This window comes from Perca fluviatilis, chromosome 7 (genome assembly GCF_010015445.1).
Source record: "Perca fluviatilis chromosome 7, GENO_Pfluv_1.0, whole genome shotgun sequence".
Taxonomy (NCBI): Eukaryota; Metazoa; Chordata; class Actinopteri; order Perciformes; family Percidae; genus Perca; species Perca fluviatilis.
The window spans coordinates 7,107,064-7,133,966 of NC_053118.1; the positions used below are offsets into that span (position 1 = coordinate 7,107,064).

Below are 26,903 nucleotides of genomic sequence, written 5' to 3' on the forward strand. Positions count from 1 at the left end.
TCTGAATCCAGTTCCAAATCAGCTTATCCAATTAGGTAGTGGGTTAGGTCGGGAATGAAGACCTCTTAGAATATTCATTCATTTTACCTGAAGGCGAAATGGCTGTTTCACTGATACAGGCAGTGTCCTAAAGGCAGAGAACTCTCAAATGATAAAAAAAAATGTCTTACTTCAACATGAGGGACGGTAGATAAATATTTCAGCAGGGACTCTCACAAATGTTGCACGTTGTTGGTTTTTTCACACTTTGGAATGTTTGAGTTAAGGCGGTCCGCCATCGTTTGGTCCTTTTTAACAGCTGTGACGCTGAGTTAGCATGTGTTTCTGTACGTCATCGGATGTCTTGTAGATGCCTGTAGTGTCAGAAAATTATTTGAGAAAGATCATGAATGTAAGATTTGATGAGGGGCTTTTGTAGGCCACGTAGCTTAACGAATGTTGGTATTTTACCAACTTGGAACTGGATTCAAAATGGACCTGGCTACTGGAATCCATCCCTTCAGCTAAGTCAACCTTTCCTCCTCCAGGATTTTCCAGCTCCTCCTGGGAGGAGCTACTCTAACTACTGCCTGGTCAGCTATTCTATGACCAACACAGCACAAAGGATTGCTGCTCTTACATAGGATTATTTGGGCGTTAGAGACAATTTTAATACTTTACTCCAAACCACAAAGGACAAGTCATTGGTAGGGCTGTGTATCGTTCCAAAATTTTTGGTACCGATACCAATACAGTGACTTTGATACTGGTTCCTAAACTATAAATTTTTCTATACCAATTTTACTAATAAAAATAGCAGCATTATAAGATCTAGGTAGAAGCATGCTTATTGGTTTTGCAGGTATTGAAATTGGGTATTGAATGACGTGGCATTTTTCGATACTCGATACTTCAGAGGCAATTCGCTCGGTGCCTAAAAAGTATTGCGTTCGGTACCCAGCCCTAGTCATTGGATGACCAAAGTCCCCAAAGAGGATTCATCCTCTGGAAACCAGGGATGTCTATACAAAAGTGTGCGCCAATCCATGTAGATGTTGAGAAATGCAGTCATTTAAGAACAGTCCTGATTCACATTCGAATCGCGATTCAAGGTCTGCCGATTCAAAATCAATTCATAGAATTAAAAAAATCTACTCATATTTTATTTTTATTTTTTAAATTGTATGTCTACTGCAATCACATGGGAAAAGTAACTACATTTACATACTGTGAATCGTTTATTTTATTTTTTTTAAATCGAGAATGGTTTTTGAATCGAAAATCAATTTTTAATCAAATCTTGAGCCTAAAAATCAATATCGAATCGGGACATTTTCTGAATCGTGCACCCCTAGTCCTGATGTATGTACACACTAGGGCTGCCACCTCTTAGTCGATTAGTCGACTAATCGGTCGTTTTGGTCTTAGTCGACTAAGATTTCTTTAGTTGATAAGTCATTTTTTTATGCTTATTCATGCTTAATTACTCATTTCCAAGAAACTTATGAGCACATTTATAGTAAACACAAGATTTAAAGTGGTGCTTTTTCAGGATTAATTGTGGAGAAACAGATGGTTAATTAACTACATTTATATTGTGCTTTTCTAGTCTTAACCACCTCTCAAAGGTCGACCAAATCGTATAAGTGTTAGTCGACTAAGAATTTCTTTAGTCGAAGACAGCCCTAGTACATACAGTAGAACAGTTTATTAATGCAGTGAATATGTTTGGGGAGATGCCCCTGTGAGTATGCAAGCTGACAACCGTTACCAAGCACAGGTGTTTATAATGCTAGAGAAGAGCAATGTGGCTAACAGGGGGTATCGTAGTCCAAAAGACAATACTCAAGACCAAAACAAGCTGTTACTGTTGTTAACGGAAGTAACACCTCAGTGAGAAATCGGCCAGAAGCAGTAAGAAGAGCTCTTCTGGTCTGGCGAGGTAGTGATAGTAGGTGTAGAATAGCGGTTTCTAGGATCACGATTATAAAAGGGGTAACTCAAATCAAGTGTTTGAAACATTAGCCTTGTTGAACTCCCCCCTCCCAGACACTCTCATCAAGTATTGATGCATTGGAGGCTGATTGGTCCTGAATGACGGTATTTGTTTGTGTGAGTTTATGTGCTGTTTGAGATGACAACTGCTGTCACTAAGGACACACTGGATATGCATGGGCCTCGTGTTTATGACATCTCGGCTGCATCATTACCAAACTCCTCATTTCATTTTATTTTCTCTCGTGTATTTCCTGGCCCATTTCACATGCTCATTTGCTGAGACATGTTCTTCTGTTACTCCTCCTATTGGAACTCGTCCATCTTAGTTCTTGCTCGAAATGGAAAATTGGAACATTGCTAACGTCCTTACTTTTCTTCAAAAGCTTTGAAGAAAGTCAAGATATTATATATGTATTTAATGTGTACACCAAGTTATCTTGAACAAAGTAGGCTACAATGTGGGCATAGTTATTAATGAATTTGCTGTCAACATGACCGTCTGTAAATCAGATTATTAAATCATGTAAATTGTTTAGATTTGTTTTTGGAAACAAGATACATTTGTATTATGCTCGGTACAAAACATACATTTAATGCCATGTAGAACACAAATGCAGGCCTTTTTATTTAAATTTATAGAAAATGATAACAAATAGCAATATTGGCCAGAGAGATCACAATTAAATATTTTCCTCAAACTCCCTTATTTCCCCCGCTAAGCCCTATGGAATGTTCCATTCTGGATCTGGTTTGTAGTCCTTTATAGTGTCTGTTAAAAGGCAATTTGTATTAGCCTGTGTGAGTTGAGATATATGTATACCGAAAGTTTTGCGGCAAGCACCCAAAAATTTTGGGACAGAACTAAGTCAAATTGTGAAGTTAATATCCAACAATAAACTAACTTTTCTTCAGATCTAATGATTGTATTTGGTCCCTGGACGTCTTTGCAAGTATGTCTGCGCATCGCTTTTTCAAGTGTATCTGCTCTAGCCTCTAACATTTAAGACACAGATATGGAAATGATAGCGGTCCAAAATGTCAAATTGCATAATTTTTCTGTGAAAAGCGTAACCTCTCTCCCCCATACATGCACAGAAGTCTTCCACAAACCTAGGGAAAACACTGTAATCTCCCTCACTAATTATTTAATCAGCCACACCATCAAATAATGGAAAAATAAGTAGAAAAAAAAAAAAAAACCAAGCGAAAAAGGGGCGGGGGCCCCCCCGAGCCCGGCGCCCCCCCCCAAACAAAAAACACCAGCCCCGCGCCCTCCTCTTGAGATAAAAGTTCTTCCTGCAGGGCAGCCCGGGCCCTAAATATTTAATCTGGAGGGAGCCGTGGCAAAACATGTCATGCCGCCTGCGCCTTTTGTGTCCAGTAGACACAGTCTATCGCCGAGCTGCGGGTAAGGTGCTTTGTGTCTAGGCCTGTAACAGTTATTATATAACTGTCTAACCAAAAGGTTTTTTTAAACATACGTTTTGCAGTTCTTTTGTTTAACCGCTCTTAATTGCTAACATTAGCTGAGGTCCGAAAAACCATATAATACTGTACTACTGTCAATTATATGTTCATTTAGGATAAAATGTTTTATGATAATAAAGAGGTGTGGTTTACTGCTTACGCTGCGTACCTTTTTGTTATTACATTATCTGGGTCACATAACAGTGATATAACCAAAAGATGGATCCTGGGATCCATTCAAAACTTTGTTTTGTTTGGAAAAAGTAACAAATAAATATATTTATAAATTTGACTGAAAGGGACAATTATTTCTGAGACACTTATTTGTACAGCAACATTTGGAATTGTTACAGGCCTTTTTGTGTCTGCAAATGGACGGGGGGGGGGGAGTGCAGGGCTCGTTGTGTGCCCCACGGGCTTCTAGGAGACAATCTGTAGCATGTCGGCACAATGGTATGGATGTGTAGATGTGTGTCAGAGATAAGGTGGGATTGTGTGTGTGTGTGTGTGTGTGTGTGTGTGTGTGTGTGTGTGTGTGTGTGTGTGTGTGTGTGTGTGTGTGTGTGTGTGTGTTGTGTGTGTGTGTGTGTGTGTGTGTGTGTGTGTGTGTGTGTGTGGATCTGTTTTGATCAGAGAAAAGAGAGATGGAGATGAAAAGGCTCTCATCCTAGCAGAGAGGTAACAGCAAGGCTCTACGGGAAGGGAAGAGACCCAGGCTGACAGAGAGATTAAAAACAAGCAGGATCTGGAAGACGGGGGCAGAGTCAGTTTTTGGATGAACACTGAGAATCGCAGATGGATTTTTTTTTTTTTTCTTCTTCTTTAATGCTCTTTAACGCTTTTATCTTTTCCCTTCTTTCCTTTCCCCCCTATTCCATTTTGACAGATATGTGTCACAAAGATGTCCACACGCAGCTGCCAGGGAACAGACTCGGTCATCAAGCCCCTGGACACCATCCCTGAGGACAAGAAGGTGAGAGTGCAGCGCACGCAGAGCGGCTTCGACCCGTTCGAGAAGCCCGCCAGCCAGGTGAAGAGGGTCCACTCTGAGAACAATGCCTGCATCAGCGCCAAGAGCTCGTCCGCCGGCAAGGAGTCGCCCAAACTGCGCCGACACTCCAGCCCTAGTTCTGTAAGTACACCTTTCACACGCTGAAATAGCCAGTGTATGGTTTATCAATACACCAGTTAGCCATTCAAAATCCTTCATCCTTGTCTTTATGTTTGTGACCCACATTTTTGTAACTGCACACTTGACAAAGTCCTCCACCTGATGATGAAGATGATGATGAAGTCTTGTTTCACAGCAGTTTTGCATTGCCAGACCAGGATTCTTCTTTACTTTTAATACTTTAACTACATTTTCCTGATAATATTTTCAATGCAGGACTTTTATTGTAACAGAGTATGTTTACAGTGTGGTATTAGTACTTTTACTGAAGTAAGGGATCTGAATACTTGTTCCACCACTGTTTAACACTAGGCTGTGCTGTGGTTTGGTGCTGGGGGTTGCGTTCTTAGTCGCGGATTGGATGAATTTTCATCACATGGCTGTGCGTGACTGTAAACAAACGTGGCTGCCTTGTTGTTGAAAATCCCTAATTTTATGCATTTGACTTCTAGCTTCGTTAACGTGCAAATTTTTGAAGTTGGACATGTTCTATGCAAGTTTTTAATCCCTTTAGTGATTTTCTGGCTTAACTTTAGAGCTTTCTTACATAATGGCGGCACGTTCCACCCAGACGCATTCACGAACGGTCGGAAATTCAAGAATTTCGACGAACAATTAGTTTTTTCTCCTAGCTTCACCGAGTCACAGTGCCTAGGTGTTGTTCACCAAGAAATAGTCCCAACATGTGACTCCCCCAAAAGAAAAGAAGGAATAGCAAAGCAGGAGAAAGCCATCAGCTGTGATGCCGATGAGGACACACTATTTGGTGGGCCGTCACCTCTGTTTGAGTTGATAAGCAGTGGGTGACAAAGCAGTCAACAGTTGTGCCAGCGTTGCCATGGAAACACAGCTTGTGGTTCTGAGAGAGGATGGGGGTGTGGTCATTTTTCTTTTGCTCATAATTTAGCTCTATCTGTGTTTGGTGCACAGCATTTAGACGGGATAAGCAAAGTCTGTATTTAATCCGAATCAGAAAAGGGTTTATTGCCACAATAAGTTACACTTACGTTGAATTTGCCTTGGTCAATGGTGCATACATAAACAAGCAAACAAACATTTTAAACATTAATATGAAATAAACCCTAAATACAGAACAGGGTTTCCCCCAGAAAAGCTGTTTGTGCCTGGTGGCAAGTGTCTTTTTTTCTTGACTAGGGCCCGGAGTCACAGACTGATGGCAGCATTAATGTAGAGCCCAATAGTTTCTGTGATAACAGAATCATAGATGGCAATTGCAAAATTCAGAATTTAAAAAAGCTATAAGACATATTCCACAGGGCCCTACATGAAGTCAGTGCTAAAAGCTAACTGGAGATTTGAAATATGTGTCTTAAGTTTCCAACTGAGGTGCCCCACTGTAACTTAAAAAAATGTCTTAAAATTCAAAAATTCTCAGTGACTTAGGCCCGGTGGGCCACCAGGCTTGCAGAACACTGGGGGAAACCCTGCAGAAACAAATACATACATACATAATAACTGATTCTAATGCATTTCACCGTATATGTCATGGTTATCGGCAGTACCATGTTAGTACAAGTACTGCAGTACAGTGGTGGTAGCAGTGTTTATCGCATATACAGTAATGTGTTGTAATTGCACTGTTACTGTTGTATTGTCCTTTCTCTCTTACCTTTAGTTTATTTTCAATTCAAGCATCGTTCTTTAAGGACAATATTGTAAATCAACAATAATCTCCACCAATGAGATGTTCAAGAGAGGAAATAGCCAGTGCAAAAACCAATCAATAAAAGACAGTTGCTGCTGAAATGATGCATTTATTCAGATCTGTCTTTGCCTCCTGAGTCCGTCCAAGCGAAGAGCAGGCTGCAGGCTGGATGGAAACAAACCAGATTTCTTTAAAACAACAAAAACAGTGCAGCCCCCTCTCTCACAGAGATTGCACATCATAGCCTAACACGAGGGTCAAAACTCAATCAGACTCAATTCTGCTTGAAACAGTCGGGGCGGGGTCCATTTGTGTCTGCAAGTGATTGTAAGTGCATTTCCATTCTGTTTTTCATAGACAATTTAATTTTGTGCATCAAAAGACCTTAGTGGAAAACTAGACCTGGGCGATAGGGAGAAAATCAAATATGACCATATTTTTGACCAAATACATATATGTGGATATGGCGGCGATATTGTAGGGTTGACCATCGGTGCTTTCACAAAATATTTACACAATGAGAGTTTGGATGAATAATCACAAGTAATGTGGATATAATGACTAATGGTGCGTGTCCATTGTCAGCGTCATTTCCACGCTTCCCATTCATTTCTGTGGGAGCAGCTGTGCAATACGTTCTGGTAGCGTCGCGGGGACTTTGGTGAAGCGGGGTGTAGGGTATCCTTATTTGCATAAAGTTGGTTGGATTCAACTTTATGCAAATGAGGAGCGGCCGGCTTGGCTCGCCACCTCTCAAAAGCTGACTAAAATCTTGGCCTATTTCTCGCTTAAGATGTTTTCAGAAACACGTTTCGTGAACCGTTTTCGTAAAATAAGAGAATTAATTTACCGACCGCCATTATGGTCGGTTTTGAAATCCCGGAGCAGCCAACCTCACATGTAGCGTTCATCCAATCAGCTGCAGCCATCGCGGTTGTAGGAGGGTGGAGTTTTCTTTGCTTGTCAGTGGTCAGTGAAGAGACACTGATAACTGCTGGTGGCGAGCCAGCTAGCGTGCAATGCTGGGAAGCGGGGCGATCCCTACTGTGCAAACAACGTCTACATGGACATGTAGCGTGAGTGGGTTAAAGCAGATAATAAAACAGCTAGAACAGTCTGGTAAGTTCAGAAAATGACAACACTTTACTGTAATGCAGCCTTTAAAACCAGGAAAAGACAACACGTGCGATTATCAATATATTACGATACCCAAAATTTAAGACGATATCTAACCTCATATATCGATGTAGATATATTTTGGATATATTGCCCAGCCCTATGTGGAAACCGCAGAAAGTGAAGGATTTTACACTTTGCTGGGGTGAAAGAGTACTGATAAAAGCAAACTGCGACGTGCAAAATGAAATGGCAACTGAATAAGTCATGAAGCACTGAAGAGACTACAAATAGCTGCACACATAGACATCACATCTGAGTGGAGCGACTGTAGCCTTCCTCACATTAATTCATGAAACAAACACACACACACACATATATATATATATATATATATATATATATATATATATATATATGTGTATGTTTATGTATGTATGTATGTATGTATGTATGTATGTATATATATATATATATATATATATATATATATATATATATATGTATATATATATATATATATATATGTATATTGTATATGTATGTATACCACTGACATATATATATATATATATGTGACAAAAAAACGATACAAACAACACAGTCCTAAAACCGTATGGTGATATACAGAGTCAATATAGTGTGCAGTAACTCCTATGTAAATAATTTGGATTACTCACTGACGTCCAGTGATCACCGGTTAATGAGACAGCGTTTGCACTTTGCAGCAGTTCCAGTGTGGCTGCTTTCTCCGTGGAGTACAGGCTGTGTGTGCGTGAAACTACTGTCCCCCTTGACAACTTTTTAACATCCATTTCGGCGTCTCGCGCTCGCCATCCACTCAAAGCTAACGTTAGCCTACTACTCTTTGGCCTGCTCGCAAGCCCAAACAAGTGTGTGCGGCGTGCCTGTTGTTTAGTTTCCGGTCTAGCTAGATCCGGTGTGGTGTTGTAGTTTTTCTAACGTTACTAGTTGTTGCAACAGTATGTGAAAAAAACTACAAAGTTTGCTAGGCCAAAAAAAAACGTTAATCTCGCGATAAAAATAAAATATATATATATATTCATCAAGTCTTTTGACTGTTTGAGGTTTGACTGGAGCTCTTTTAATGACGTCCTCTTCTTCTTCTAAAATGGTTCATTGGAAGCCTCCTGGAGACTTGAGCTGTGTTTGAAATCCTTCCCCAGCAGAGAAATAGTGCCCTATATAGTGCAGTGGTTCTCAAACTTTTTCACATCAAGGACCCCTGAGCTGACACAAATCAGACCACCGACCCCCCACCTGATAAGACTTTTTCCCAGTGTGCCCTACCTAATGGAGTTTTTGCTTTTAGATGTTTTACTACAGAAAGTGAATTGAAACCCGTGAGCAAAGTCATTTTGTCATTGTGTTACTTATGGATGAAATTATAGTGAAAACAAACTATTCCCCTTTTTGGGTGGGGGAACCCCTTCAAGGACCCCTGGGGGGTCCCCAGACCCTAATTTGAGATCCACTGATATAGTGGGTTCACCATTTGGTAGTGGTGTTCGAATTCTCCGCACTTAATTTCATTCACTATATAGTCCACTATAAAAAAAATCACTGGGGGGCAATCATATTTCGTTTCCCCAACATCAAACCCCAGGAATGGGTCTGCAGTAGCATGCACTTGCTTGGCTTTGACATGGCTATGGCTTATCAGATGCTGTCAAAGCACCAATTACCTCTGTATTCCTCAGGTGCTTTGATTTGGCAGCCAAGCTGTTCTCCGTCTGAAACTCCTTTGCCAGCCTTTACAACCGCACACGGTTAATTGAAGGCAATCAACAATCAACTTCATTTTCTCAATCACGCAAATGAGATTTTCAGCTTTTATACATAGTTTGGTTCCTTTTTTTTTAAATTTAGCTCCAAATGCAAAAACGCCTAATGAGTGTGCACACGAATAAGATTTAATAAGTGTGATATGAGGCCTGACTGATTGCCTGCCAGCATCGCTGCGAGACACTAATGAATTGTTTCAGCCGTGATTATGAAAATGTGTAAATGGTCCCGCTCGTGGTCGTTGTGTTTAGGCCTGCCCGACCCACTCAACTTTGATGTTTCACACACAACCACTTGGATTGTAAAAAAAAAAGAAATAGGGGATCAGACATGGCCTGCATCTGGAGATAATGGGTTTTAATCAGCATAGACACTTGATGTCAATGCTGCACTCATGTCATTTGGCCAAGTTAAAATAAGCTCATTTGAATAAATTCTCCTTTTTCCATTGTATGTGTTGCACAATGCCCCTTTTTAATAATTGATTGTGACCAATTACATGTTAATAATCATGGTTTACATGTGTGAAGCCCTGTTAGACTAACCACTTATCTGCAGACATTGGTCAGATGAACTCCCATGTATGACGACGAGTTAGCCAGTTGTTTGTAGACCTGAAAACAATCCTATTTAGGTCCAAAACATTTGTGTCTTAATTAGGGCTGGGCGATATGGAGAAAATCAAATATCACGATATTTTTGACAAATACCTCGATATCGATACCGCAACGATATTGTAGTGTTGACTATCGGTGCTTTCACAAAATATTTACACAATGAGATTTTTGATAAATAATCATCAGTAATGTAGATATAATGACTAAGTGTGTAAAGGCAAATAATAGAACAGTTACAACAGTCTGGTAAGTTCAGAAAATGACATCACTTTACTGTAATGCAGCCTTTAAAATCAGGAAAAGACAGCACTTATGTCGTATTACGATATTCAAAATCTAAGACGGTATCTAGTCTCGTATCACGATATCGATATAATATCGATATATTGCCCAGCTCTAGTCTTAATTGACTGGCGCTGCCCCTTCTGATCTACTTTTCAATTGATTCCACTGTCGCAGGCTATTTTCCTATAGTTAAAAAATATCATGTCGTGCATAATTCCCTGGAACAATTATACTATAATAATTAATTTAGTTATGGATTCTAAACATTTGAGGTAGCATTGAAGTGTTTTTTTTTCAGTTACACAGACACTGATTGTGCAGTGACCTAATGTCTTTCTTCATATAGCCTTTTATTCTACCAAAAGATTATTTGCGCTAGTCTGGGCATACTTAGTCTCGCATTGCCAGACCTTCCTCTGCAGCACTGCGGAGGAGGGTCTGGCTAGTCCACACAGCATTCTGGGATAGGAGAAAAACGTGCTCTGGTTTATTGGCATTCTTTAAACCAATCACAATCGTCAATCGGACGGAGCCACGGTGCCTCTGTAAAATAGCCTCGGGAAGGAACTTGTTTTGGTGGAGAAAACTCCGATTGGACAGATAGTCTAGCTAGCTGTCTGGATTTACCCTGCAGAGATCTGAGGAGCAGTTAACTATAGTCCTCATTAATCCTCCATAGTTCAGATCGCCAACACAAAGGAAGAGGAAGAGGACAGACATCCGTGAAATCCAGAGAAACTTCGTCGATATATAGACTAGGGGGTACTTAACTGAAAAAATATTTCAAAAGGGGGTACCTTATTGAAAAAAGTTTGAGAACCACTGCTCTACAGCATCTCATTTTAGAGTTGAGCTACTTTTCCCTTTTTCATATCAGTTGGGTATGACCACACTCCGCTCTGGGCCACACTTCCTCCGAGCTGTAGTTGTTACCTCCTTCAATGAAAAGTGTCTGAACATTATGAGGTGACGATTCAATGAAAAGTAGTCTTTAGAGTTCTAACATGAAGACTTCTCTCTCCTCCTCCTCCTCCTCCTCCTCCTCACATTACGCCTCCGGGATGATGCCTCCAGATCATAATATCTCTCACAGACTTGTACGTGTCTCGTGTGAGATCCTCAGAGTTTTATTTTTCTGGGTTACTGAATCCATGCTTTTATATTACCTTTTTGTATATATATATATATTTTTTTTTTTTCTCCCTCTAGCCTACAAGCCCCAAGTTTGGAAAAGCAGATTCCTATGAAAAGCTGGAGAAACTGGGCGAAGGTTCATACGCCACAGTTTACAAAGGAAAGAGCAAGTAAGTAGTAGTTGTGTGTGTGTGTGTGTGTGTGCGTGCGCGTGTGTGTGCGCGCGCGTGTGTGTGTGCGTTTGTGCGCATGTCGAATCCTTAGCATTATCCCGTCACTCTTCTTTATAGTTCTTAAGAGCCACTCATGCAGGCAGTGAATATTACATTTAATTATACAGGAGCAGAGCTGTAACGGAATGAATTAATTAAAAGGAACGGCAATAACCGTTACACAGTGTAGTTTTATGTAAATAATCTGTCTCCTCTGCAGAGCCAGAGTCCCACACACGTAATGCAATGTAATTTCTTGTATTAGAATCACTATAGGATGGCTGCTTTCATTCAGTTGATTCAATAGTTTATGGTTTGCTGCCTTCCTTCCAGGTTTTGCTAATCAAATTCTAAGAAGATGAAGTGTTCACACACTGTAAACGTACAGAACTCTGCAGCATCTAAGCTTCTCCGTAATGATGTTATTTTGCGTTTCTCGCCACTACAACAGTTTTGATTGGTGAGCTTCATTCAGTTGTAATCCCGCGGCCTTGTCCCCGGGTCTCACTCCGCTGCTGCTAAATTACATTTCATTGACTTCAACAATGTTCGCTGTTCTCCGGCTTCACTGGTTCTAAGAGATTCTTCAGACGGCGCAGGACGCCCATACTTAGTTTGTCCTCTGTGTTGTTGCCAGGGTGAATGGGAAGCTGGTGGCTCTGAAGGTGATCCGTCTGCAAGAGGAGGAAGGGACGCCGTTCACCGCCATACGAGAAGGTGAGAGGTCCAGGGGGGTGGGAAGCCAAGCGCAGAGACTGTTATGCCGACCTTTAGAGCTGGGCGATGGGGAGAAAATCAAATGTCCCGATATTTTTGACCAAATACCTCGATATTGTGGCGATATTGTAGGTTTGACAATTGGTGCTTTCACGAAATATGCACACAATGACATTTTTGATGAATAATCATCAGTTAGGTTGATGTAATGACTAAGTAGGTAAAGGCCAAATAATGGAACAGCTAGAGCAGTCTGGTGTGTTCAGAAAATGGCATCACTCTACTGTAATGCAGCCTCTACAACCAGGGACAGATAACACTCATGATATTTCGATATCCAAAGTTTAAGACGATAGCTAGCCTCATATATTGATATCGATATAATATTGATATATTGCCCAGCCCTACCCACTTTACACCAAACAACTCTTCAAGCGATTGCACCGTCGCAGACCAAAAGCTGTTACATGCTTCTTGCGGTTGCCGCGGTACGGTACGTTTGCGATATGACGCAAATGTGGCCTCTGCTACTGTGGCGCGGAGGGTCCGCAGAGGGTCTGATCGCCGAGCCGCGCGCCTCCCATCGTAACGATGCGGAAACATAGACCGCCTTGCAGTGATTGGCTACAGGAGAGAAGAAGTCCGTTCTTTGAGCCGCACTGAGTGCAATCGGTACGAAAAACCAGACGTGCTACATTGCACGTGTTGCGTATGCGGAGCAGATGTTACAACGCTACGCTTTTACTATAATCTGTGACGCTGGCAACACCGGGCACGAGAGCAGTGCGTAGTGGTGCGTATGCTCCCCGGAGATCCCCTCTACAAGCGTAAAAACAGGTCTTTTTACATGAGGTGTGTGCGGCCCTTTAAGGTGCCCATATTATGAAAAAAAACACTTTTGGTGTTTTTGGGATTTGGGGTGTTATTTTGTGTCTCTGGTGCTTCCACACACATTCAAACTTTGAAAAAAATCCATCCATGGTGTTTTGAGTGAGATACTCAGGTTGATGTAAAAACAATTTCCCCCTGGGATTATTAAAGTATTTCTGATTCTGATTCTGATACGGTTTCTGAATGTGTCCTGCCTTCAGTCTCCTGGTGAGCTGTTCAAAATCGGCTCGGATTGTGACGTCACAATCCGAAACGAGCTGGCTAACCACAACCGTTAGCTCGTAGCGTTAGCATGCTAACGCTAATGCTAACGCTAGCATGCTACGTCGTTCTCAATAGCAAAGCACTGCTACAACACACACAAGTTCACCATAATCTACAAAAGAACTACTTACATGTGCGCCCTCATTTAGAAGTCTCCCAGCTAATCCTGCCTTGTAACTGACCAAAGTTGGAGAAACAGCTTTCTTTTACTGTCTCTAGAGTTAGCTAGCTGACATGATCTACATCTGAGCTACTGAGCATGTGCGAGTGCAATCAAAGATAGTACAGAAGAAGAAGAAAAGAGGTCTCACTCTGTAGCTAAAACAGAGACAAGGTGAAAAGAGGAGCTGCAGCAGTGAGAGAGAGCTGTGCAGTACAACAAAAATATGGTGTTTTTTGAAAATTAAACCATGTAAACCTATTCTGGTGCAATCTTAAAATACAGTTATGAACCTGAAAATGAGCATAATATGGGCGCTTTAACACAGAAATGGATCAGGAAGTGTCTATATTTCTTTTAAATTAAACTACCGATATACAGGAACCAACTGAATGACTGTCAGCGAGCGTATCTGACCGTATCCTCTGATAACAGCTGACAGCCGATTGACGACTGAAAGCAAAAGCTCTCCGTCTGGCCTGTGACTCACACAATCCTACGCCGTGCGGCGCTGCAGGTGTAGAGGGTAAAAAGAGACGATTTATAAAAGATACGAGTTTGAGAATTAGAGTTCACACAAAAACATGAAATAGTTTCTAAAGAAACATGATCAGCATTTTAATAGAACTCCCAGCATGCGTTGTCCGGAGACCGCTAATTTTTTATTTTTTTTTAAAGGAAAATGTACTTGATAGGAACTTGCTTTTTTGCGTCTTTCATACATGGTAAGATAAGTTGTGTTTTCTCATATTAATAACACTAATGCTGACCATGATGAACGTTAGAATCCTATTCATCTCCGTTCTGTATCATTTTACAGAGTTACTGAAAGGAGCCTTTAAAGACAACTGAAGGCCATGGAAGGGAGGTGAAGAACTGACTTTTGAAACTGAGAAAGCAAATTCAGTTGGTTTTACATTTAGGCTACATCTACACTACCATACCTTTTTAAGCTTTAAAAACAAATAGCTTCTGCTACGTTTACGCATCGCGTCCACACTACTCCAATGTTTCCGAGCCCGTTTCGGGGTTGCTTTGTAGTCTGGACGGGCACAAACGGAGACTTTGGAAACGACGACACACGTCAGTCAGTCTTATCGGTTAGGCAGGCTTACATACCTTTCAGGAACAGTTCCACCTCATTGTCGGTCCTTTCTCCAAAGTATTTTCTGTATTTTCGACTTCCACATCCATGATTTTCACCCGCAGAGAAAACATCAGACAACCTGCTTCCTGTTTACAACGGCACGCACATGCCCATTGTTTGCCAATGTTCATGTGATAATATGGACGGAGATTAGTTCTGCTAATCTTTGTGTGTGTGTGTGTGTGTGAAGCACCTGAAGCTGGATGGACTTTAAGAAGACACACTCACCTTCACACGCACACATGACTGGCATTAGAATTTAGATGAGAAAATGATTCTGTCCGTTTGATCTGTGTACGATCAAGGGCTGGTCAAGTTAGAGACACACACACACACACACACACACACACACACACACACAGTCCAAACTCTCCCTGTGAGCGGATCAGAAAGCTGCTTTGAAATTGAACTAATTCAGCAATTACTGAGCAGGAAGCTCCCAGCGCTGCATCACAGACTGCTGCTGAATAAAGTAATATATCCAGAGTGTGTGTGTGTCCATGCTTATTAAAACTGCACACACTCGCGCCCATTACTAGAGATGGGGTCGGTGTGTGTGTGTGCGCGGGGGAGGGAGGTGGTTGGATCTTCAAACTGGTCACAGGATCTTTGAGGTATCTGACTGTAGCACTAACCTCCTGCTTACTGCCGTGTCAGATTTTTTTTTTTTAACAACCTTTAGGTATTGATACAGGATGAATGTATTCATGAGGGCCCATCACTCGCCAGCTCTCTGAGGATCTGTGCGTCAAAGCTCGCCTGTGCCCTTGGAAAAGAACTTTGTGTTTGCTAAATTAATCACATTGGCAACTGTCTGAAAATCCCGTCTCTGCTTCATAATAAAACTGCACTTATTATGCTGCTCGCACATTCTGTCCTAATGAAACTCTTCCCTGTACTGTATTGCCTTACTGTGGCTGGATGACTTTTTCTGTCATCTGTTTGTTTGCCTGCAAATCTATCTCTGTAATTACCAGAGAAAGCTTTGCAGTTTGTATAATCATGCCTCTTCTCGCTCAAGTATATATGGCTTATATAATGGCTTCTGAGTCTGGAATAGTTCCACTATGGGCAAAAAGGGATGTTTTTCTAACTAATCCGTATGGTGATGGTGAAATGGAAATGTTCTTTAATGCCATTCCAAAACTTTTACTAAGGCCACAGTGAAACCTTGACAGAAACATGTGGGCGTCCTTTATTGATGAAGACATATTAATCTGTATTGACAGGATTTTTTAAACTTGAAGCACATACTTATGCTTTTCATTACATCAAACCCACTTTCTTGATACCCCCACAACCTTTCTTGTCTGAAGTAGCCATTTAACTTTACATTCTTACATTCTGTAGAGTTACCTTTTTTCATTTAGTAGCTTTCATTGGCATTGGCAGAGTCCAACTTGCCTCTGCAGGACTGAACATGCACACCCACACAGGGGATTCAGAGAAAACAATGCATGCATGTACTGAACATGAAGTAGAAGAGCTGGTGCATGCGCGCGGACCATATTCCGTATTGAATGTATTGAAGATGAGTCATGAGTTCAGTATTTTCATGTTGGACGACATTGTTAACGATCTTCTTTAAAGTGGATGCGATGGATCCTCTCGGCCTATAAACTGATACATAAGTTGCTTACAGAGAATCTGCTCTGGTTTGCTGCCCCCCAGAGGTTGATCCTCAGGGATTCACGAGTACTGATATTTGCTAGTTGCCAAGTTTTTTATAATAGCAGTCGACATGTTGCAATGTAAGACAGATGCAGAGAGAGAAGTTCTATGTTACAATTAAAAATGATCTCATAGGAGGTGGGTTTAAAGTGCCCATATTATGCTCCTTTTCAGGTTCAGAATTGTATTTTGAGGTTGTACCAGAATAGGTTTACGTGGTTTAAATTAAAAAAAACACCATATTTTTGTTGTACTGCACATTGCTGCAGCTCCTCTTTTCACCCTGTGTGTTGTGTCACTTCTATCCCATCTTTGGTGGGAGGCGCACATGCGCAGTAGCGAGGTAAGGATCACATCAGCTAGCTAGCTGTTTCTCCAACTCCAGTCAGTACAAGGCAGGATTAGCCGGGAGACTTCTTCTAACCGAGGGCGCAGAACAGGGACATGTAAGTAGTTCTTTTGTAGATTATGGTGAACTCGTGTGTGTTGTAGCAGTGTTTTTGCCTTTGAGAACGAGGGAGCTAAACGCTAGCATGCTAGCGGCTAGCCCACTCGTTTTGGCTAGTGACGTAGAAAGCCGTGCAGATTTTGACCAGCTCACCCGGAGACTGAAGGCAGGTTACATTCAGAAACCGTATCTCACTCAAAACAGCATGGATGTTTTCCAAGTTTGTATGCGTGTGGAAGCACCAGAGACACCTCAAATCCCAGAACAAGTGATTTTCTCATAATATGGGCACTTTAATGACCTGATAAAAGGGCGTAGCTTACCCAACATAAATACTGAACGCAACTGGAATACTGCGCCCAGCGCAACGCACCAGGCTAATGGAACTCACATCAAACTGTCAAAGTAGGCGGCGCTGATCAAATCGCTCGCTCAGACCTATGGAATCTTAACGATCATGAATTTAAGTGAACTTCTTTGAGACATAATGATATAGAATTATAATAATAATAAAAAAGCCATCTCTTCTAAATAAAATAAATAAAAAAAGTCATGGAAATGACCACAGTGTACAGTATGTCCGTCACAGCAAGTCTTGTGTTGAATCTCAAGTCCTTATGGCAAGTCCAAGTCCTCACAATGTTAAGTTAAGGTTAAGTTAAGGCAGTGATTTTCAACCACTGTGCCGCGGCACACTAGTGTGCCGTGAGAGATCGTCCTGTGTGCCGTGAGAAATTATCCGATTTTACTTAATTGGTCAATGCAAATAATTTGCCATTGTTGCGCATCTGTGCCTGCAATATGATGACTGGCAGAGAAATTAAATACATATAATATAGTGCAATAATGACCTTGTTGATTTAAGATGATAGAATTACTGCCACAGGGCTCCAGACTGCGATCAAATGGTCGCATTTTGCGACCAAAATTTGAGAGTGTGCGACTGAATTTTACATCCAGTCGCCCATGTGCGACCAGTAAATTTGCCCCCTTTTTTTACACGTTAAACGTTTAAATTTTGGTACCTGAGAGCGGGTAAGCGCAAGCTTATCTGTCCTCTCTGAAAATTGACAGAGAGCAGAGCTCTAACACAAACACACACACTCGCAGAGCTGCAGACGATGCAAACTACGTCGGCTCTGCAGTTTTGTTGAAGTCACAGTGAGTCACGGAAATGCCGATAAAGTGGTTTCAAGTGTGGTTACAGTTTTTTCATAACTTCACGCAGACAGAATTTGCTGCGATATGATATTAATGGCGAGCCGAAAGCGGTTGCGGTGCTGTTGACATTACACAACAGTGGTTTCAATGCCCTGGTGACTGACTGACAGGCTGAGGTTGTAAGCTTCTTATATACTGTCTATGGTTGTAAGGCAAGGCAACTTTATTTCTACAGCACCTTTCAGCAACAAGGCAATTCAAAGTGCTTTACATGAAACATCAAAGAGCAATTAAAAATGGTCATGATGAAAATAAAACATAATAAAATATAATCTACAAATACAATAATAAAAAAACTGTCATGACAGCGATGGGGCTGTCAGTTTACCTTATATGTTGCATCTTCAAAAGTGACACTGAATTTGAAACAGCACATTGTAATTTCTGCATCTATTATCAAAGTATTTATTAGTAATACAGTGGAAATTAGTAGAAATGTGAATATTTGGTTAGCATGTTGATTTACAGTGTGTGCCCCTACGTTTTCTGGTTGTGCCCCTAAAATTTTCAGTTGGGGGCCACTGTGCTCCTAGTGAAGAAACTTAGTCTGGAGCCCTGTGCCACCTTTTGCGCCGCATCCCGCAGTGACAGGATGTAAACCGTAGGGCCGAGATCATCGATGTAAGCTTGCAAAAGCAATGGATACACTTTAAAAAAAATGCAGATTCTGATCTTATTAGGCTACAATGTGTTATTTTGTAAACTTTTGGTTGGTGGTGTGCCGCAGCATTTTTTTTATGTAAAAAATGTGCCGTGGCTCAAAAAAGGTTGAAAAACACTGAGTTAAGGTTAGCATCCAACTGCAGCTCTCCCTTTTCTCTTGCTTTGGTGTTCTAAAATGAACCAGGACTGCCTTTGTGAGAAATTTTTAATTGTCAAGTCACAGGTCATCACAAGCAAATCAAGTCGTGAGTTCTGTCTGAAAGCTGAGCATTATAATTGAAAGCATTTGTACATCTTCCTTTTCAAAGCTGTTTTTTTAATCATGTTTTTACATCAGTGAGGCCGAGCCCTTCAGATGTGTATGCCTGGTGATAAAGTATTCTCGTCTTTCAACTCAAAAGTCAAGGTTTTTAGAGGTTTAGAATTTGCTCACGCAAAACTGACCCTTTCCATTTCTGGAAACCTCTGCCGGCTGGACAATTAATTTGCTTTTATATATATCTCTGTCTATTATTTGCAAAATCCTCCCGGTTTGACTCAGATGAAGCGAATCACATGGGAAAGTCTTAACAAGTCCATCCCAGAATGTGCTAATCACAGCCATCCTCCACAGTAAGACTCTGTAAGCTGTGCCAGTGAAGTAACGGCTGATTTGACCATCTCCCCAACACATCCTCTCACTGCTGTACTTATTAACATTGTCCATTACATCATAAATATGTTGACAAATGAGTGTGAGAACTTCCACCCATAATCCACCCTGTGTTTTCTTCCTCGGTTTGAATCTTTTCCTAATCCCCTGTATGTATGTAGTGAGGCTTATGCAGGGGCTGTGTTGCATTCTAATGCTGCAGCTAATGAAGGCATAGATCATAGCAATTCCTCCGGTAGCTCAATATGTGCCTCAAATTAACTCTCTTCTGTCTCTGCAGCATCTCTTCTGAAAGGCCTGAAGCATTCCAACATCGTGCTCCTCCATGACATCATCCACACCAAGGAAACCCTGACTCTGGTCTTCGAATATGTGGTGAGTATGCACACTGACATCACCCAATCGGACTCTTTTTGGACGACAACGGTGGCGAGTAGTACGAAAGACCGAAAATTTTGCGTAAGGAGGCAGGTTGGGGTTGTGGATGGGTCAAACAACACAGGACTTTCACCCAGGAGACCGGGGTTCATGTCCCGTTCTTGTCCCGCGTGTCACTGAAACGTACATTTTGTAACCCCACCCACCATCTTTTCCTAAACCTAACTGTCCGGTTCTTGTGCCACATGTCAGTTAAACGTACGTCCCGACCCAGAGCGCCAAAAAGTGACGCCAAGAGTCCCGACCAAACGCGTCTAAATATTTATAATTTAATTTATACTGTTTATTGATCCCCAGTGGGGAAATTACAATTTACACTCTGTTTGTTAGAAATCACTACACACACAGGCCTGAAATACACACACACATGGTCAGGACCTATTCATGCACAAAATGGAGAGATGTCAGAGTGAGTGGGCTGCCAGTGCTGGACCAGCGCCATGAGCGGTTGCGGGGGTACGGTGCCTTGCTCAAGAGCACCTGGCAGTGCCCAAGAGGTGAACGGGCATCTCTCCAGCTACCAATCCACACTCTGTACTTTGGTCCGTACTGGGACTTGAACCAGCAACCCCCCCGGTTCCCAACCAAAGTCCCTACGGACTGAGCTACTGCCAGTCTCTAAAGGAGACTTTTTGCGTCTATAACAAAAGCCAAAGGTACCTGACCAAGCGTAGCTTTTTGACGCTATGGTAGTGAGTATGTGTTGGGGTGTAGGGTAGTCTGGATCAACGGAAGTACATTTCCAGGATAAAGCCTGAGCATGTCTGCTCTCTTTGTGTGTTGCCATTCTTAAAATACAAGCTACACGCTGATAATGTCTAGTTTTGAAGAAAATTTAGATGGTGCAACAAGACAGGCCTGCTTGGTTCTTTAGGGGAATGGTTGTAAAGATTTACAAAGAATATGTTTAGGGCATTTCCTCTCTAACTGGACGTTTTGGGAACGATTGGTGGGATTGGTGTGGACGAAGTAAACACGGAGATACACTGGTAAGAGCCAATGAGGTTTAACCATGTATCAGCTAATTAAAATAGATCACGTTACTGTATTGTGTCAACAGTTAACTTCGTTTAATATTGTATTTTGCGGAGTGCAAACGTTCCACCAAAACAAGTTCCTTCCAGAGACTATTTAGCAGAGCCACCATTGCATCTCTTCTATCCTAGAATATATTGTGGAGTAGACAGACCTTACTGCACAGCGCTGTGGAGATAGAGCTGGCAATGCGAGACTAGGCGGAGGGTAGAGGTCTGAAATAAGTTTGAGAATCTATTTGTTCCAAAAAAAGGGAACAAAAGGTCAGTGCTTGTGTGTTTATTTAGCTTGATTGTTTTGACCTCTGTGTCTGCTTGCCGATTGAGTTTCAGTTTTTAAGACTCTGCCCACAGAAAGACGAGCTGTGGATATTTTGATTGGCATACTGTTGCTTTATAGGCCACTAGGAGAATGTTAAAGCAGCCTGAGCTTTTTCCATCATAGGATGGCAGCCAGAACAGGGTTTCCACTGTGTCTTAAAAAGTCTTACGTTTCTAAATAAAAACACATATGTTTTTTTTTATTCCTTGGTGTTGTAGTTCTTTCTTTCACTAGTCCAAATATAATTTTGCTGTATTATGACTACAAATGAGACCAACCAGTCTCTTTCGAAATGTACTAAAGACATAACAGATTTTATTCTTCAGCTTTGGGGACATGCAAGTTAGGTGATACTTGGCTTGAAAAAACTGAAACTGAAAATTGATTGTTGCGGTAAAGGTATTACATTTCAGTCATAATGACCTTAAAAAGTCTTACATTTGACTTGGTTAAACCTGCAGAAACTCTGTGTAACTGCCCGGTACATGGCAAATAACAAGCCCAGACTCAGCGTCAATTCATCCCCACGGAAATATCTGGATGACATCACGATCGCTGCATCCATTTTTATCTGTAGTCTGTGATAATAACACTAGAAACTAGTCCACAGTGTGTCCACAAACCTTTTATATGGTCTCTTCTCTTGAGATGAAGAGTCTTTTAATATCCAAATCACTGAAAGTCAAAAGTATACTATTGATTTGTTGGTGGCAATACAACTTTGGGATATCTTTACTAGTTAATATGAAAACATATTTTGCAGCTAAAATACATTGCACATTGTTAAACATTGTACTACTAGATAGCTTTTTGGACAGAAGTGGAAAAGGGTGAAACTACACCTTTCAGAACAGTCCAAATCCTCTGTTATCCCTCGGCATACTTGGCTGACAACCATCGATGGTCCCATTGATATTCAGGTCAATCTTTGATCTTGAAACGCTGAACGAGGCCAAATCTCTCAACCAGAAGGAGCTTACTCAGCTTTCCACCGCTCCTTCAGTTAATGAGACTGAAAACAGTGCGATGTCCCCTCTTGGTAGACATAACGCACGTCAAAGGTTCAGCTATTGAAGGAGATTTGGTAGGACATAATTGATGCTCTGCAGGTCATGTTTGAATAAAGAGTGAGAGCAGAGTGGGAAGGTCAGGTAACCCCCACCCCCCCTCCAGTGCGTAACTTTTTGATATTAATGGATGTCCGTTTACATTCCATCCATTGCCTAATGAGTTGCTTCAAAGCTAATTAAGACTACCAGCTCCACACAACTCTCTCTGGATTTCTCAGTATGACTATGTTCAGAAGATTGTGGCGTCCGGCGACTTTGGCACGCAGAAACTCGAGTGAAGATAGTTACCTCTTCTGAAGAGTCCATCATGTTTTTTTTAATCCTCCGTGTCCTCCTTGGCTACTAGCAACTGTGTGGAGGAGGGGTGGGGTGGGGGTGCGTGATCGCAGAAGGCTTGTATCATGTGGATGCACCAACAGTTTTGTTGTCGTTACTTAGAATTCCTCATGGGGGAGACAGAAACTACGCACTATAGCTTTAATAAGTATATCTTTCAATTGGGATGCAACACAATTGAATATGAATATAAGCAGTTACTTGCTTTTCCATTTATGACTTTAGCCTGGTGGCTAATGGTCATTTATTTGACTAAAGTGTTATGTTCCAAGCTGTGCAAATGTGGGACTACCAGTGGTGGAATGTAACTAAGTACATTCACTCAAGTACTGTACTTAAATACAAATGTTGAGGTACTTGTACTTTACTTGAGTCTTTTCTCTTCATGCCACTTTCTATTTCTACTCCGCTACATTTCAGAGAGAAATATTGGACTTTTTACTCCACTACATTCATCTGTTACAGCTTTAGTTACTAGTTACTTTACACATTAAGATTTCTGCACACAAAACACATGTTTATCAAATCTGATGTTTTATTATGAATGAAACTAGCCAACAATATAACGGCCTACAGGTCCAAACACGTTTTTGAAGCTTTTCTGAAGTTTTTCTGAAGTTTTCAACCCTTTTTTTCGTTTCCAGTTTCTAAATTTAGAAATAGATTTTTCTTTATTTTTAATACTTGTCAGTACATCTTCCTGATGATACTTACACACTTTTACTTAAGTAACCTTTTCAATGCAGGACTTGAAGTTGTAACAGAGTATTTTTACGGTGTGATATTAGTACTTTTTCTTAAGTAAACGAACTGAATACTTCTTCCAGCGCTGCTCGCAGCTTATCAGCTCATCAGCTCACAACTTGTAAAAAGGGATAGCAAACCAAAATGGCTGGGACCACTGCTCTAGTCGTATAGTTATTTTATCTTTTCAGTATGTTCAGTTTTTGAAGGCTGTCTGCAACACATGTACGTTGGTTTTTCATCAGTCCTTGGGGAAAACTTTGTACAACAGCCCTTTAATCCGGCTCGAAGGACCATGTAACAGTTTTCTAAAATGTGAGAATTTTTCTGCTTTGAGTACTTTTAATATTTTAAGTACATTTCCCTGATGATGCTTACATACTTCTACTTGAGTTACATTTTCAATGCAGGACTTTTAATTGTAACGGAGTCTTTTTACAGTGTGGTATTAGTACTTTTACTGCAGTAAAGTATCTAAATACTTCTTCCACCACTGGGAACTACTGGTTTCATGTTGATCCAGCATCTCGTTTCCAGGGCTGTAATCAGTCTGTGCCTGTTTTCCATACAGAGGGCTTTCCGATCACATACACCAGGAAATTGTTCTCCTCTCAACGCTAATGATGATTGACAGGCTGAGGGTGAAATACATAGGGAGATCGGACAGGGAATTGGGGGGGGGGAGGTGATGAAATGCATTTACTGAGAGACAGGAGAACGTAAGATGGACAGGCGTGTCCATGCTGGAGCATGTGTCTGAATTATTCAGCAGATGAGGCTGTGCTGGTGCAGGCAACATGGGAGATTGGTGAGAGTGTAAATATCAGTGTGATTTCAGAGCCACTGCGTCCTGCATCCCCAATCTGCTAAGAAAACACAGAGGTGAACGGCAGGCCGGCATCGCTGCGTGGATGTCTTACCAGTCAGTCGATGACAGCAGCTCAGGCTTCAAACAAATCTCCTCACGTCTCACATGGTGAACACTACCCTCAAACCGAAACCACATCCCTTAGATTACTCTGGGAAACGTTCTGCTGTACATGGCCAAAGTATGTACACTGTTAGAAAAGTCCTAATTTTTTTTTTTTTTTTTTTTTTTTTTTTTTTTTTTTTTTTTTTTTTTTTTTTTTTTTTTGTCAGTTGACAATTATTGAAACAAATTAGATGTGTGGATACAATGGCTGGGAAGATTGGCAGAACAGGCAGCCAAGTGACAGTACTCTGATCCAATGGAAATCACAATTGTCAGATTGACAGCACTCTAGGCCAATGGATTGGGGTGGGACAAATCATATTTCATGGGGGGCCAAGTGCCAAGTTATGTCACACTCCAAGCTAACGTTAGTCAGTGTGTTGACATATGAAAGCATCAATCATGCATTTTAGATGAAGTAGTTAAGATAAGATAAGATAAGTTATTTGTCATTGTACACAAATACAACGAGACATTGTTTGGAAACAAACCTGAGATGCCCACAGCTAAAAAGATTAAAATACATGAATAAATTAAATAAATAGATAATAACACATGGTATGCAAATATGCAAATTGCACTTGTACCCAACTCAGTGACTAATGTATTTACGCTAGTAAATATGGTGGGGATGGTGATGTGTGTGTGTGTGTGTGTGTGGGGGGGCAGAGTAGGTGGTGTGTGTTCATCAGTGCAACTACATGTTGATAGAAACTGTTAAGAGTATATCCAGTTGTTCGTAGTCCACTTTTGCTCAGCGCCGCTAAATTGTATTTAAGGGACGCAGGAGTTTTCTATCCGGAAGTTATTGCAAACAAACATTGTCAGACAGAACCATTTTGACATCCTGTCTTATCCATCACATGTCACACAGCACATTCTCACTCCCATGGTGTAAAAAAAGCGATGCTTGGTCAGGTGCCTTTGGCGTTTTGTTATTGACGCAAAAAGTCTCCTTTAGCGCCCTATTTAGACGTTTAGTGTTTGGTCGGGAATATTGGCGTCACTTTTTGACGCTCTGGGTCGGGACGTACGATTTAACTTACATGCAGCACAAGAACGGGACAGTTAGGTTTAGGAAACGATGGTGGGTGGGGTTACAAAATGGACGTTTCAGTGACACGAGTGACACTGAAACCTTCCTGGGTGAAAGTCCTGTGTTGTTTGACCCAACCTGTCTCCTCACGAGGATTCTCCGTCTTTCATACTACTCTCTACCGTTGTCTCTCTTAATACTACGTCATCTTACAGCGCCGCGGTGGAGCTGCTGCTCTGCCCGGTGCGTTCCATACAGACGCTGATTCGCTGGATTCTTGTGTCGGTGTCTGACTCTGAGAGACCATGCGTCTGTATTTTACGAGGTTAAGCTTTAAAACTTTCTCATGGTGCTATATTAATATTGTGCTCTTTTGCTTTTCTCTTACAGCACACAGACCTGTGTCAGTACATGGACAAACACCCTGGGGGTCTCCATCCAGACAATGTGAAGGTACAGTTTGTATAATTATGCCGGTCACAAGAAATGTAGTTTAATGAGCAGGTTGTCTTAAATGCTAATATGGTGTGGATGAGAAACAGGAAGAGATGAGATGGACGACATAAAGAAAGAACAGGGCAGCAGTGTAACCATGAAACCAACAATGGAGTCATATTGTAATATTTTGTAACCTATTTGAGTCCCTGTGATGGTCTACTGTAATGGTTATGAACCTGGGTGTCGGGACCCTCTATAGGGTCACAAGATTACAAGTTTGCCTTTGTTCTTCTGTAAAATATTGGAGTTTCTTTTTTTTTAAGATCATTTTTTAGGCTTTTTGGCCTTTTAATTGATAGGACAGCCGTAGACAGGAAAGGGGGGGAGCGAGGGGGATGACATGCAGCAAAGGGTTTTCGGGTTGGACTCGAACCCAGGGCGCCAAGAATATTGGATAGTTTGACCTCTTCAGGCCAACATCAATCACATACAGACAATCACAATCCGTGAGGACAAAATAGTTGCTCACAGCTCATCACCACACAAACTTGTAAAAAAAGGATCGCTTCATTTTAGGGGGCCCCAAACCCAAATGTCTGGCACCGCTGGTCTCGTCATTTGTTCGGTTCGTTCGGTTCCATTCTCACTGGCTCATCTGTAACACCAACCCGTTTTTAGTCCGAACTCTTACAACACGGACGCTTGGTCAGTGTCTCTCAGCGTCGGAGACGACGCAAAAATCACACTTCAGCGTGTGTGTAGAACACACCGGGCAGAGCAGCAGCTATGCGGCGCTTGACAATGACATAGTATTAAGAGAGACAGCAGTAGAGAGTAGTATGAAAGCCCGACATTACGCATAGAGAGGCAGGTTGGGGGGGGTGGATGGGTCAAACAACACATGACTTTCACCCAGGAGACCGGTGTTCATGTTTCTTAAACCCAACTGTGTTTAGATAAAGTGCGTTTTAGATATGATATGATGCTAAAGGAGACTTTTAACGTCCATAACGACGCCAAAGACGCTGACCAAGCGTCGGCCTTTTATGCGATGGGAGTGAGAGTGTGTTGGCAACACGGGCGCGTTTAGTTTTTCATCAGACCAAGGGGAAAACTTTGTACGACAAACCCAAGCAGGGCCCAAAACAAAGTGCTTGCAGCATTAATACTATGAGCATATGAAACATTTGTCACTTCATTTACTGGCGTGGTGTGGTGAGAAGCAAG

At 41.5% G+C, this 26,903-nt stretch overlaps 1 protein-coding gene across 6 annotated transcripts in view; it reads left to right on the forward strand.

Moving 5' to 3' along the window:
• The window catches only part of cdk14 (cyclin-dependent kinase 14), a 253,273-nt gene that overhangs the window by 67,901 nt on the left and 158,469 nt on the right, over positions 1–26,903 (forward strand). For all 6 annotated transcript variants that reach the window (XM_039805595.1, XM_039805596.1, XM_039805598.1 and 3 more), the window contains 5 exons: positions 4,331–4,576; positions 11,315–11,409; positions 12,089–12,168; positions 19,566–19,660; positions 25,629–25,691. In XM_039805595.1, coding sequence (XP_039661529.1) covers positions 4,331–4,576; positions 11,315–11,409; positions 12,089–12,168; positions 19,566–19,660; positions 25,629–25,691 — 579 coding nt within the window. The remainder of the gene's footprint in view (positions 1–4,330; positions 4,577–11,314; positions 11,410–12,088; positions 12,169–19,565; positions 19,661–25,628; positions 25,692–26,903) is intronic.